Here is a 14,448-nt window from a genome sequence, read left to right on the forward strand (position 1 = left end):
TGTTTTGCGTTTTAGTAGATCATGGAGCTAAATGTTGTATTTTGATAGGCTAATATGTGTATGTGATTGTTTACATAAAATTCAATAAAGCTAAATCCATCACTGTATGATGTAGGCTATATGGTGAGGCCATTCAGCCAAGACGTGGCAGTCACGAATTGATTCCACCATTCTACTTGTTGTACATTTTGTATGTTGTGGTGCATTAAAATTCCAGTAGACCAACTTGATGTCAGTCTGGATCTCAGTGGGAACTGAAAAATACCACCTCTCAGATTTCATTAACTCCATTATCATAGGGCCCCACCCTGTACTATAGGAGACCCAACCCCCTCATACTTGCAACCCAAAACAAAAAAGCAATTATTTATGTCAGTCTTACAATCAATGTTTTTTGGACTGTCCTTAGATCAGGAAGTATTTCCTTAATTGTCAACTGCATGATTATGGATAGGCCTATATAAAAAAAAAAAACCATTTACTTTATTATTCAATAGTGCACATTTTGATACTTTGATACAAAACGTTTGATTTATGGAAAAAAGGCAGAACCCCTCTCTCCCCCAGTTGTATTTTGGCGTTGACTCTGTTACGTCAGCTGTTTCTCTGCTGTCCTGCAGTGTCCGTGTTTTTGTAGTTGAAAGTGTGAAAAACTGACTCCGTTGCAATGGATAGTCGGATTTAGGAGAATACTTCAGCTTGGAAAGCATAATAAATCTTACAATCCCACTCAAGTTAACCAAGGATACGGAATTAAACGTCTCTGCTTGGTAACTGCATTTTTATTTCCTGGTGGGATGGAAGGACACTTCTGCGCAAGGGACTCATTTATGCAGTGGTTAGATATCTGGCTAGCATAGCTAGCCAGCTAATGTGCAAATGCTAACTATAAAAACAATCAGCTAGCTACAAGATACGATTTGCATGAACGTCAGCGGATAGGTTGACTCGTTTAGCATATACAAATGCATTCCGGCAGCTTATTGTAATTTGTGTATTTTACTAAATCGAATCACTTAAAATGGATTAATGGATAGTTTACAAGCTAGCTAGCCAATTTAGCTAGCTGATTAGCTAGCTATGGATTGTTGTTGTTGTGTTAGCTGACACGCTAAGGTTAGCTGTCCAGTTAAATCAACATAACACTTGTCTTTGAAAATGTGGTGACACGTATTTAATGGTAGTCGGTACTGTACCCCTAGTATGGGAAATATATCSCAGCAAGCTACTGTTAGCTAACGTTAGCTAACTAGCTAGTTGATGGGTTGAGATGTAACTTGACTCCCCAATTAAGATGTAGCACGYGACAGCTGAAAGTTAATTCTAGTTTGCTAGCTAGCTAGCTCAGCTCATTCCTCACAGGAAATATTGTATTTTGACATTTATTGCATGAGGGGGTGCCCAACAAGTCAGGCAATCATGTCTAGTAAAGCCACCACRAAAGAGAAGAAATCTGGTAGCTTCAGCAAGAAACTCTTCAGACGAGGCTCTGTGCGCTCCGTGGGTAGTTTTATGGGCAGAGTCCTCAGGACCCTGTCAACCTTGTCCCATTTTGGATCAGATGGGCATGCTATTGAAGGTGACAAAGACGATGGGGGTTTCACAWTATTCAAAACTGGAGGCAAAYATTCACCAGCTTTGGATGATAGTGACCGTTTCCTCGGAGAGAAGGTCCCTGGAGTGTCTGGTCTCAAAAACCATGGTAACACTTGTTTCATGAATGCCATCCTCCAGTGCCTGAGTAACACTGAACTCTTTGCTGAGTATTTGGCACTGGAACAATACCGGGGAGTCGAGGAAACGGATGAGGAGAAGGAGAAACTGAAGACAAACGGTGTGCATTTGGGGAGGAAGGGCCCTCATGACAGAGGTGAGGTGACAGAGCAGCTGTCTGGACTGGTCCGGGCCCTGTGGACATTTGAATACACCCCACAGCACAGCAGGGAGTTCAAAGTAAGTTGGTACAATGTATCATAAAGCAAGACTGCTTCTTTCACAGGACTGCATTTGGTCCGCAGAATCAGCCTATACTACACATCTTTGAAATGGTCAAATACATTTAGGCTACATCATACTTCTGAGACTAGGCTATCACCAGAATTTTCAAGCAGTGTTGCTTGTGCTGTTTGTTGCAGAATGCTGTCTCAAAGAGTGCTTTGCAGTATAAAGGCAATGCTCAGCATGACGCCCAGGAGTTTCTGCTCTGGCTTCTGGACAGGGTACATGAAGACCTCAACAACCATCCCAACAACAGGCCTTCCATTAAGGTAAACTTTTGTTTMCGCATCATAGAGTTAGGGCCTACTAATGCAACTTCAGGAACGGTGGTAGTGGCCAGGTTAGCACAACGAGACAGTTAGTGATGTGACCTCGAGCTAGCAGTGAATGGAGGTGAGTCAGCAGTCTGAGTGGACGAGGTGACAGGAGGTGGCTGGCTAATTGTGATATCCTTTGAAGCCTCATTCAGACATTCCAAACGGAATAACATTTGAGCAAGGGTAAGGGCCTGGCATCCTGCAGGACAGATTTACCGACCTAACCCATTTCTGAACGCAGAGCCCCTTATCAGGCATCAATCTTCCAGAGCACTGGAACAAACAAGTTAGGAGAGAGAGCTCACTTCCTTACTTTACGGTGTGCTGACTGATTCATCTCCTATGGGAGAATGAACAGGAAGTGATGGTGTTCTGTGTCCCCTCCCGGGATTGCTTCCCTTCCGGAACAGTTTGTGCATATATTATGGTGACATTTTGTTTGTTTTGGTCTTAGGCAAGGATTTTTCAGCTGTTCGTGCTGATGTTTTATCTCGAGGCAAATTCTGACTATGTTGAGGAAGTTWATACTGGCTACGGTGTCTTAAGATGCACAAACGGTACTATTGTCACTTTCTCATTTTTCAAGCAAAGGTCTTTTAAGGGAGTATGCGAGCACATTCGTTTGGATCGCCTTAGGCGCTAGCCGAACCGAAGCATGAAYAAGACTTTAGACATGCAGAGTGAGAGACGTGACCTGAATAGACCCCACAGAGCTTTTGTTGATTAGTCTGCCTTGTCAAATGCTCATAGTTCCTTGAGGATAAGTCAGAGGAGCTGCACCGTCACAGGCAGTTTTGTTTGTATTTTGGTCTCTTATCCTTTCGTTGTCTTTCAGACTGCTTTGGATGCTCATTGACCTAGTGAATAGAATACAGCCTCCATATCCTAAATCGTCTAATATGCAGTAAGAGCTCATCCATTCTGTTTTGTCCTATTAGCCACCAGTGGAAGAGGATGATGGGGGTCTAGAGGGGCCTTCTCTTCCACTCTCTACCGGTTCATTTGTGCAAGAGCTATTTCAGGCCCAGTACAGGTAGGTCTTATTTGATGCTTACCCCTYAGGAGTTTTATATTCTCCATTCTGTTTATTCCTRATGACTTCTTCTGAGACAAATGAGTTCCATTTCTTACCAACAGGTCGTCGCTCACCTGCCCGCATTGCCAAAAACAGAGCAACACCTTTGATCCTTTCCTRTGCATCTCCCTGCCCATCCTCTTACCTCACACAAGGTGAGTACACACCTCTGCTGTGTTCCATCATTGGGTCTGGTGGGAGGAASAAGACTGTTGACAAGTGTTGAAKTGTACATCTTGAGACTACTTGAGACTGCGGTTCATTTCAATTTCCCAGGGTTGCGGAAGRAAAGTAAATAAGAAGGAATGTCGTTTTAGTCTCCAAAATGGCATATTTGGCCCATCTGCAGACCAAACCAAGCCAGTAATTATGGGACTCTTCTATTTCTAAAGTCAATTTAAGGGCTACATGCCCAGACAAACACTCAATGGCTAAAGCAAAGGGAAATAGACTTACTTTTAAATCTGAAATTAAGATGTAGGCCTATGACTTTTTAGAAATATGTTAGATTCTTCTCTGTCATAGTTTTTGTATTTTGAGTTTCATTATTTGTGCTTAGCAGTCAAAACCACCTTTATGCTCACTCAGCTGAGGATTCATAATGTTCCTAAACTGAGGTACCTGGGACATGCATGGCCTTTTTTGTCCTCATGATACAGTGATGTTTTTTTTTTACAATGGTGTTATACTGTCACATCAAGGAGAGAGCGCCTGTTCGATGCAGATTCTTTTTTAAGCCACTAAATTCATTGCTGTCCATGCATTATTAAAGATGAGAAGAATGAGGTGAAATTAGGAGATATGCAGTGGCAAATGATGTCCCATTAGTCCTCCAGCTGTAATCTGATTGATGACAGAATATTGGTCCTCCAGATCAAGGCTCACCGCTCTGGCTTCACTACTACTTCTTCCTTCTCCCAAAAACACAATTCTGTTACTCAGCTTTGGTTTATCAGTTATCACTAGTCTGAAGCATGTAGGTTATTTCTCTGAATAAAAATGTTCTGCTAAGCCTGTTATGCCACTGTTTRTGGCCATAGTTGAGCTGATGTGAAGACAGATCCCACATAACTGAAGTTCAAGTGACAGAGACACTCAGAAATGGCAACCATCTTAAAAATGAGGGTTCTCCAGAATGTGGGGTATCTCAAACTGAACTCCTGAAAAAGCTGCGTTGCTGTGCCTGCTGGCTGAGTTCTTAGTGTCAGCTTAGAGTAGCACTGATCCACACAGTCAACAGAGGAATCCTGCTCAGTGCTCTCACAGAGTAATTACAAATTAGCAGTCCCCAGACAGTGTTGTAGCAGCATTATTAGAGGAGGTGGAAACGTGTCCTCTCCTGGGAGGTTGATTATTGGACATAATTGTGTTTAATTTGGCAAAAGTTGAGTTTGTCCGTTCTGTTATTTCCTGGCCTTTGTCKGTGGTTTTTATCTGGTGTTTTGTAATTCCTTATATGGTGCCAATATTTGATCCKTYTCATRCCCATGTTTCCTCTCTCTTCCCAGGCCTCTGTATGTGACAGTGGTCTACCAGGGGAAGTACTCTCACTGTATGAGGATCGGAGTGGCCGTGCCCCTGAACAGCACCGTGTCCAGACTCCGAGATGCTGTGTCACGTGAGACCAAGATCCCCCTGGACCAGGTGCTGCTCCCTTCCTGCTCTCTTATCCCTAGCAGCCTCAGCTCTGTCTTACTAGGTTACATACACACAGAAGTTAACTTGATTGCTTTATTTTCTGGTGSTACCTAGCTACTAAGGATTTCAAAGGAATGTTATCTGAAAAGAACCGTAAAGGAGCACCCTACTTAGGCTTACTTTTTCCTTTAATGATTCATCCCTGGGTACTAGTCTGATTGTACCAGCAGGTGTGCCCATTTCAGTATTAATAACTGCTTTACAGTGTTGTCGTAAGTAGTATTAGGCTAGTGCATCATAGTCTTTTTAATCAGGATGAAGGGATCACTGGAACAGAGCCCATTGTATCCAAGATCAACAGAACTGATGCCTTGGGTTTGATGTMGCTGAAACTTTCATACAGTGCTGTCATTGGATTACATTAAGCAGAACACTAGTGTGTGTGAAATCCTGGTCTGAATAAGACAAGTTGACATGATTGAGGGATAGGGCAAGAACTCCAGAAGAAAGGGAGGGGTTTTTCAATCATAGTGTGTAGCCTTCCATATTTACCATTGTTCTGTATTTGCAGAAGAGTTAGGCCTATACACTGTAGAGAATATTGATGCTGTTTATTTATGTTCTGTAATTCATTCACTGAAATGGGCTTGGCCTAACTCMAATCTGTTTCACCATCGTATCTGAATAAAAGGTTTCAGTGTTGACTAAATGGCAGCAGCGTATTGATTTGTTTTGGCCTTCTCCGCTTGCCTCTGATTCAGTTTGTTTTGACGGAGATGTACTACGACGGTTTCCATCGCTCCTTCTGTGATGACGACGACGATCTCGATATCATTCAGGAGAGCGATTCCATCTTTGCCTTTGAGACGCCTGAGACCTTCAGACTAGAGAACATTCGAACCAAGAGAGGTACCTCTTCACTATTCATCTACTGTTGATATCACATTATTTCAATACGTTTTGGGCATTTCTCAATGGAAGTTTCTTTGGTAGTGTACTTGTCATGAAGTCTGTGTAATGTATATTGAAGTATTGACTGAGTATCAATGACCGATTGGGATTTGGAATCCAGGGAGTCTCCTTGCCAACCTGAACCAGAACAACTTAAAGTTTGGGAGTGAGATGAGCAGGACTCCATCTTTCATGCAAGGAGCTGTGAATCCTGCCACTGCATCGGCCAATAAGAACACAGGGGCCGACAAGATGGTTCTGCTGATCTGTAACCGAGCGTGCACCGGTCACCAAGGGAGGAGGTACTATAGAGATTTAATAATATTGACTGCAATGTTGGAATTGTATTTCTATGGGTACTACTGCCCAGTGTTTTCAACTGTCCTCTGAAACCGTTACACCATGCAGGTCATATGATATTTGTTATATTAAGGTATACTTGGAGTCTGTTAACAGGAGAATATCATTCCCTCTGTTCCAGGTTTGGTCTTCCATTTGTACTGTACATGGATCGCACTGTGACCTGGGATATCCTGCAGAAGGAGATCCTGGAGAAGATGCATCACCTGCTCAGGCCAGGAGTTTACATTCAGGTGGGTGGAGGATAGTGAATGGAAACACAACCCCACAGAATGCAGGTCAACTAAAAAAAATTCATATATGGCCAAAGAGTCCTGAATTACCAACCGGTGTAGCTTCACTAGTAGGCACTCGTGATTTACGGCATTTAACCCCCTAGAGTTGATAAATTACAAACAAAAAAAATCCCGTCAAAGTCCGTCATGTTTAAGCTAGAGATGTTTTTGCATTGGTTGCCTCTCAATCCACTGCATCCACCAGTCGTCGCAACTTCCGCATCTGCGGTTAAAGCGGCAGAGCAGCAGCCGGTGTTTGTCAGGACGCTGAGACATCGCCGAAAATCTGTTCTTCTCACGAAAAGGTCTGAGCATCTGAACAGTTTGACCTAGAAAACTATTATGCCACTCTATGCAAAGATAAGACTCTCCCACAAACTTTTGTCTCTATGACCCCCAACAAGTGTCTCAGGACTCGTCTGAAGATAACCAGGTAATGGTTCAAAAAACTAATGGAAGTATGAAGGTAGTTTTTTGCCTACCCAAAAAAGGGTTAAATATGTGTAAAAAAAAATATATATATACTACCGTTCAAACGTTTGGCCTCACTTAGGGTCACTTTCCCTTGCTTTTCCATGAAACATACATGAAATGAGTTGCAACAATGAATAGGAAATATAGTCAAGATTTGACAAGGTTATAAATAATGATTTGTAATTAAATAATAATTGTGTCCTTCAAACTTTGCTTTCGTCAAAGAATCCTCAATTTGCACAATCACAGCCTTGCAGACCTTGACATTCTAGTTATTCAATTTGTTGGTAATCTGAAGAGATTTCAACCCATGCTTCCTGAAGCACCTCCCACAAGTTGGAATTGGCTTGATGGGCACTTCTACGTACCATACGGTCAAGCTGCTCCCACAACAGCTCAATAGGGTTGAGACCGGTGACTGTGATGGCCACTTCCATTATAGACAGACCAGCTGACACCTTCTTCCCTAAATAGTTATTGCATAGTTTGGCATGCTGCTTTGGGTCATGTCCTGTTGTAGAGGAAATTGGCTCCAATTAAGCGCCGTCCACAGGTGTATGCCATGTGTTGCAAAATGGAGTGATAGCTTCCTTTCTTCAAATCCCTTTTACCCTGTACAAACTCCACTTTACCATTCCACAAATCACCTCCAGACCATCACATTGCCTCCACCATGCTTGACAGATGGCGTCAATACTCCTCCAGCATCTCATTTTTCTGCGTAACCACGAATGCTCTGTGTTGTGATCCGAACACCTCAAACTTAGATTCGTCTGTCCATAACACTTTTTTCAATATTCTCTGTCCAGTTCTGTTCTTTTGCCCATGCTTAATCTTCTTCTTTTATTGGCCAGTCTGAGATATGCTTTTCTTGCAACTCTGCCTAGAAGCCAGCATCCGGAGTCGCCTCTTCACTCTTGACGTTGAGACTGGGTTTTGCGGATACTTTTTAATGAACTGCTAGGTGAGACTTGTGAGGCGTGCTGTTCTCAAACTAGACACTTATGTACTTGTCCTCTTGCTCAGTTGTGCACGGGGCCTCCCACTCCTCTTTCTATTCTGGTTAGAGCCAGTTTGCACTGTTCTGTGAAGGGAGTAGTACACAGCGTTGTACAGATCTTCAGTTCTTGCAATTTCTCTCATGAATACCTTCATTTCTCTGAACAAGAATAGACTGATTGCGCAGTTCAGAATGAAGTTCTCTTTGTTTCTGGCCATTTTGAGCCTGTAATTGAACCCACAAATGCTGATGCTCCAGATACTCAACTAGTCTAAAGGAGGACAGTTGTATTGCTTCTTTAATCAGTACAACAGTTTTCAGCTGTGCTAACATAATTGCAAAAGGATTTTCTAATGATCAATTAACCTTTTAAAATGATACTTGGATTAGCTAACACAACGTTCCATTGGAACACAGGAGTGATGGTTGCTCATAATAACCCTAAACTTTTGAACGGTAGTTTGTTTTCTGAGTTTTTTTTATGTCCTAGATTTAGGACAGACACTTCATTTTTTTGACTGTCCTTTTTGCCATTCTTGAATGTGTTATTCAATGCATTTCTATTGGCTTTAGTAGTAAAGGCCAAAATCATAATTTTATCAAATACATTTTTTATATATTTTTTATACCTAAAAGGGTCTTAAAATTCAAAATCAACTAGCTAAATTATCCATAGTATGACTATAATTTCATATGTCAGCTTAGCACCCCCTATCCTCCAATGTCTTAGACTCTAAAAAAATAAACAGTTGATTCCCATGTAATGGCATGTTAGARGTTTAAGTTGCCTCATTGGCTAGAATGCTGTTGGTCTGGTTTGAAAAGCACGGCCGTGGCAACATGTCTATACGTAGCAGTCAGGTGGTGGGAATAGGGATAGTGAGTAACTAAAGTCRTGGTATTATCTGCAGGTGGGGCCCTTCAGCCTAKGAGTGGTTGGTGTGGTTGGCATCACGTACCTCCTGCCCCAAGAGGAGCAGCCTCTCTGTCACCCAACAGTGGAAAGGTCAGTCTCCTTGTTATTCCTGGTCCTCTGTAGCTCAGTTGGTAGAGCATGGTGCTTGCAACTCCAGGATAGTGTGTTCGATTCCCGGGACCACCAATACAGATGTGATATCTTAATTTGACCAGTTTCTATATTATGCGAATCTTAATTAATGGACATTTTTGTAGGGGTTGATACATTTTTCATTAAACCTCGAATGCAATAAGTTTGCATTTCCTGTTGCYCAGGAAAATTCTCTGTAACAACAGAGTGATCAAATTAAGAAAGCACATCTGTACGTAAAAAAATGTATGCACTCATGACAGTAAGTCACTTTGGATAAAYGTGTCTGCTAAATGGAATATTTTATATTATTATTCAACTGTAGCTCTCAACCAGGGTCATGTTCAGTAGGGCACATAGCAAAACGTTTCTCACCAGAAAAAGGACATTTGTGTTCAGGTACTATCTCCCCTTTTCAAAATGTTATCTRCCTACTGAACACCACCTCTCACCAATTCACAATGTTTACAGTTTACTGCCTCCTTGTAATCCTTTAACCACACTTGAATGCCAGATCAGATGCTCTTATGTCACCAGAACTGTTAAATGGCGTGCCTTTACATGTTTTGGTATCTGTTTCTTCACACACTGCTTGCTCAGCAGGTTTGGTTTATAGTTTGTCCCAGTTGCTGATTCAATTGAGTAGAATGGAAGTTTGTTGAATAGAATGGGAGTTTGTCACACAGTACACACACTAAAAAGCTGGATAGATATGTGTACAGCATACAAAAAGACAGCCACACGGGTAATGTAAATCCAATTCACTTAGATTTGTAGTGTTTTGAAGATAAGAGGAATACAGCTTGTTGGTTGATATAAGTTTAAGTTTTCCTCAACATAATCTTTCCTTGGCAGAGCGTACAAGTCCTGTGGCCAGGGGGGACCGCCGCACGTCAAGATAGTGGTGGAGTGGGACAAAGAGACCAAGGATTAGTGAGTGAACGCTGCACAACAATATTGCTGGTGCTCTGCATTTCTTTGATAAACGCCATGTTTGTGGTGAGATTTATCCTGCAYGGAAATACATGACCATAAATTATCCCCATAAAGCCACTAGGGATGGGGACGGTTATTAGAATATCCAAATGGACGTTAGTACTCGATTACTTGCGAGNGTATTAATTTAAAAAAAATGTATATATAGGCTAGGCCTATTTTAATGAAAATACTTTCTAAAATGTAATTATCTATGTGACATTGCTACATACAAGGWTAGACCATGACATTAGACATTTGAATAAAACAACAGTTTTTAATMAGTTTTTATGAGTGCGCTCCATTAAAAAAAAATCCGTACCGGTAGCCTACACACTTTTCACGAGTGTAGCTTGTTATTGTCGGTCAATCAAAGCAGCACTACCATCAAAGGCTCCATGTGTACCAAGTGAAGTTGGAGCGGTACATTTTCAACCTCATAACCTTTGGAAAAAATCTATACTGAACAAAAATATAAACACAACATGTAAATTGTTGGTTGCGTGTTTAATTTCTTATGGGCAGGTGGGACGGTAGAGCGCGAAATTCAAAAATACCAAATTCAAATATTTAAAATTCTTGAAAATATGTGTTAAACATCAAAATAAAGCTTAACTTCTTGTTAATCCAGCCGCTGTGTCAGATTTCAAAAAGGCTTTACGYCGAAAGCAAACCATGCGATTATCTGAGGACAGCGCCCCMCATACAAACACATGAAAATCATATTTCAACCAGGCAGGTGCGCCACAAAAGTCAGAAATAGCGATATAATTAATGCCTTACCTCTGAAGATCTTCTTCTGTTGGCACTCCAAACTATCCCAGAAACATCACAAATGGTCRTTTTGTTCYATAATGTCCTTGATGTCCATTTATTTGGCGCGTTTGATTCAGAAATACACCGGTTCAACTCYCACAACATGCCTACAAAGTATCTAATAAGTTARCTGTAAACTTGGTCCAAACATTTCAAACAACGTTCCTAATCCAACCTCAGGTACCCTAAAACGTAAATAATCYATAAAATTTAAGACGGAATAAACTGTTTCTAAWACCGGATAAAAACAACGTGAAGCGCGCTCCAGTTCACGCGCACCAAAACAGTAGAGTCCACCTAGAGTGACACTTACAATGAATGGGACTACTTCTTCATTTCTCAAAAGAAAACATAGAACAATTTCTAAAGACTGTTGACATCTAGTGGAAGCCATAGGAACTGCAACCAGGTTCCTAATAATAAGGGTATCCCATAGAAAACCATTTGAAAATCCTATGACCTCAATTTTTTRCCCCCCTGGATGGTTTGTKRTCGGGGTTTCGCCTGCCAAATCAGTTCTGTTATACTCAGACATAATTTMAACAGTTTTAGAAACTTTAGAGTGTTTTCTATCCAAATCTACCAATTATATGCATATCCTAGCTTCTGGGCCTGAGTAACAGGCAGTTTACTTTGGGCACGCTTTTCATCCCCTACCCAAGAGAGGAAATGAAAGATCCCAGAAATGTTTTATATGCACAAAAAGCTTATTTCTGTCAAATTTTGTGCCCAGAGTGATCATTACACGGTGCACCTTGTACTGGGGAAAATAAAATACCACTCTAAACTTTGCAGTTTTGTCACACAAGACAACGCCAACAATGTCTCAAGTTTTGAGGGGTGTGGCAATTGCATACTGACTGCAGGAATGTCCTCGAGCTGTTGCCAGAGAGTTTAATGTTAATTTCTCCGCTATGAGCCGCATCCATCGTCGTTTTAGAGAACTTTGTCAGTACGTCCAACCGGCCTCACAACCACAGACACAGTGTAACCATGCGAGACCGGGACCTCACATTACGTTTTTTCACCTGCTGGATCGTCTGAGACCAGCCACCTGGACAGCTGATGAAACTGAGGAGTATTTTTCTCTATTAAAGCCCTTTTGTCCGGGACAAACTCATTCTGATTGGCTGGGCTGGCTCCCAAGTGGGTGGGTCTATGCCTCCTAGGTCACCCATGGTGTGCCCCTGCCCAGTCATGTGAAATTCATAGATTAGGGCCTAATTTATTTATTTCAATTGACTGAATTCCTTATATGAACTGTAATGTTGTAAAATCGTTGAAATTGTCGCATGTTGCGTTAAAAAAAACTATGTATTTTGATTATCCGGATATTCGAATAGTGAAAACATTTCAAATGCCCATCCCTTAAAGCCAACAAATATTAATTTAAACAAAATATGTTGTTGTCTAAAGACAAGGGTGAGAGAGTATAGCAGACGAGGCACTTTGATGTTTGTTTTTGCTTTTTTAAGGCAAAAGTCTGCATGTTTCAGTTCGCGGGCAACCCAACGAGTGTGCTTGCATACTCTCTTAAAATACCTTCGCTTGATAAATAAGGAAAAAATGCCATAGCTAGTATACACTTCCACAAAATAGTCCGAATGAATCGAAGATAACACAAGAAATCTGTAATTAATTTTGACGTTTTTGCCGAGGAGTTCATAGTCAAGCAATTTTACATTTAACTAAGATGTCTGGTGCAGTATTTATTTCTTAATAAAAAAAATGTGCATGAAAACAAGCTGTCTCTCGTTGAATGACATAAGCTTTATTGAAGAATCCCTACTGTTGACGAATCACCAATGAAGGGGTGTAGACTTTCACCAATGAAGGGGTGTAGACTTTGCCTACCAACTTCGGGTCCGTTCGCCTACCGACTTCGGCTCAGTTCGGCTACTGTGCCCGAACAACCGAAAAAAACCTTACCGAACTCCAAAACTAACAGAAACGTCATAATATATGCACAAACTCTTAGGAACTGTTTCGGCTGGGAAGCATGCGGGTGCCTTTCGACATTTGGAGACAGGATAACATAAAGGAATGAAATCCTTAAGGATTAGACTACCTAAGCAATACCCACGTATTGGGAAGTGTCAGATTTACTATTGTGTGTTAGGATAGGAGGCAGTGTGTTGAGTGATTGATTGGCTGACTGTGATTCTCCTTCCATGCAGTCTGTTTGGGCTCACTGAGGAAGAGTACATCCCTGATGCTGAGAGTGTGTATCTGCACAGAGAGCAACACCATCAGCCCCAGGCCTGCACCCTCGCTCAGTGCCTCCAGCTCTACACCAAAGAGGAACAGGTAACACTGGAGTACACACACATTGTGTTGGTATCACAAGGCCACACACATACACACACACACACATTGTGTTGGTATCACAAGGCCACACACAAAATGGCTGTCGATGCATTTATATGCTGTTGTATGTATTTAAACAAGAAAAGAGACTTGGAAAAATGAACATTCTCTTCTTACCAGAGGGTTTGTTTATTATTCCACAGCTGAATATCCAATAGCCTTTCATTTTGTTGAAATGCTGAGGGTGCTGTATATTCTGCCCCTAATTCTAGGTTTGAAATACAGCATTTTTATAATGGCTTCTCTGTCTGGAAGGACACCAGATAGACTGAATATACATTGTGGTTAGCAGAGGCTGGAGGTGGTCAGTTTAAGAACTGGCACTGGTCACATAAATGAGGGTGCTGTGAAAACATGGAGTAGATKAGTCAGGAACTCCCTCTGTGAGTGAGACTGATTTTAAAAGCACTGCGGTGGGGAGCTTTTCCTTGATGGCTGCGTGTGTGTGTGTGCGCATTGGTGGGCTGTCTGTTCCAGCTGGCCCCGGATGATGCCTGGCGCTGCCCCCACTGCAAGCAGCTGCAGCAAGGCCGCATCAAGCTCAGCCTGTGGACCCTGCCTGATGTGCTCATACTGCACCTCAAGAGGTTCAGACAGGTACTGCAGCAACAACACAGCATTCAGCACCCCTTCCAATCCCCCCACTGAGAATTGTGTCCAATCATTCCTGTTTTGTTTTTGTAACGGTAGTTTCTCATACTTTGGGTGGCCCGACTGGTTCCTAATCTTGGTTTTCCTTCAGTCAGTGTTGCTTGTTCTGTCTTGTCCATGTTCAGTCACTACCACTCAGTCTTACCCGGTGACCTATCTCCTGCCCGTCTGAGGCAGGTGTAGCGACAGTTCAGTTGACTGGATACTGTGTTTACTGCTGTGTCCTGTAGGAGGCTGACAGGAGGGTGAAGATGCAGAACATGGTGCGGTTCCCCCTGCTTGGCATGGACATGGCTCCTCACATGGTGAAGAGGTCTCAGAGCAGCTGGAGCCTGCCCTCTCACTGGTCACCATGGAGACGGCCCTACGGCCTGGGGCGTAACCCTGACGACTACCTGTACGACCTGTACGCCGTCTGCAATCACCACGGAAACATGCATGGAGGCCACTACACAGGTAAGACCGACGTGGTTTTAGCAGTACGGTGGTAGTAGGTAGATGAT

The 14,448-nt window shown here is 42.2% G+C and overlaps 1 protein-coding gene across 1 annotated transcript in view; it reads left to right on the plus strand.

The window, feature by feature from the left end:
• The first annotated feature begins 597 nt into the window (after positions 1-597).
• LOC111981291 (ubiquitin carboxyl-terminal hydrolase 31) overlaps positions 598-14,448 on the plus strand; it is a 28,301-nt gene continuing 14,450 nt past the window's right edge. Inside the window, exons 1-13 of the mRNA XM_070449238.1 lie at positions 598-1,953; positions 2,136-2,267; positions 3,254-3,348; positions 3,453-3,545; positions 4,899-5,034; positions 5,790-5,937; positions 6,101-6,281; positions 6,461-6,572; positions 9,000-9,094; positions 9,992-10,069; positions 13,105-13,234; positions 13,772-13,891; positions 14,176-14,401. Of these exons, the coding sequence (XP_070305339.1) occupies positions 1,390-1,953; positions 2,136-2,267; positions 3,254-3,348; positions 3,453-3,545; positions 4,899-5,034; positions 5,790-5,937; positions 6,101-6,281; positions 6,461-6,572; positions 9,000-9,094; positions 9,992-10,069; positions 13,105-13,234; positions 13,772-13,891; positions 14,176-14,401 (2,110 nt within the window). The 5' untranslated portion in view covers positions 598-1,389. The remainder of the gene's footprint in view (positions 1,954-2,135; positions 2,268-3,253; positions 3,349-3,452; positions 3,546-4,898; positions 5,035-5,789; positions 5,938-6,100; positions 6,282-6,460; positions 6,573-8,999; positions 9,095-9,991; positions 10,070-13,104; positions 13,235-13,771; positions 13,892-14,175; positions 14,402-14,448) is intronic.

Source organism: Salvelinus sp. IW2-2015, linkage group LG20 (genome assembly GCF_002910315.2).
Source record: "Salvelinus sp. IW2-2015 linkage group LG20, ASM291031v2, whole genome shotgun sequence".
NCBI lineage: Eukaryota > Metazoa > Chordata > Actinopteri > Salmoniformes > Salmonidae > Salvelinus > Salvelinus sp. IW2-2015.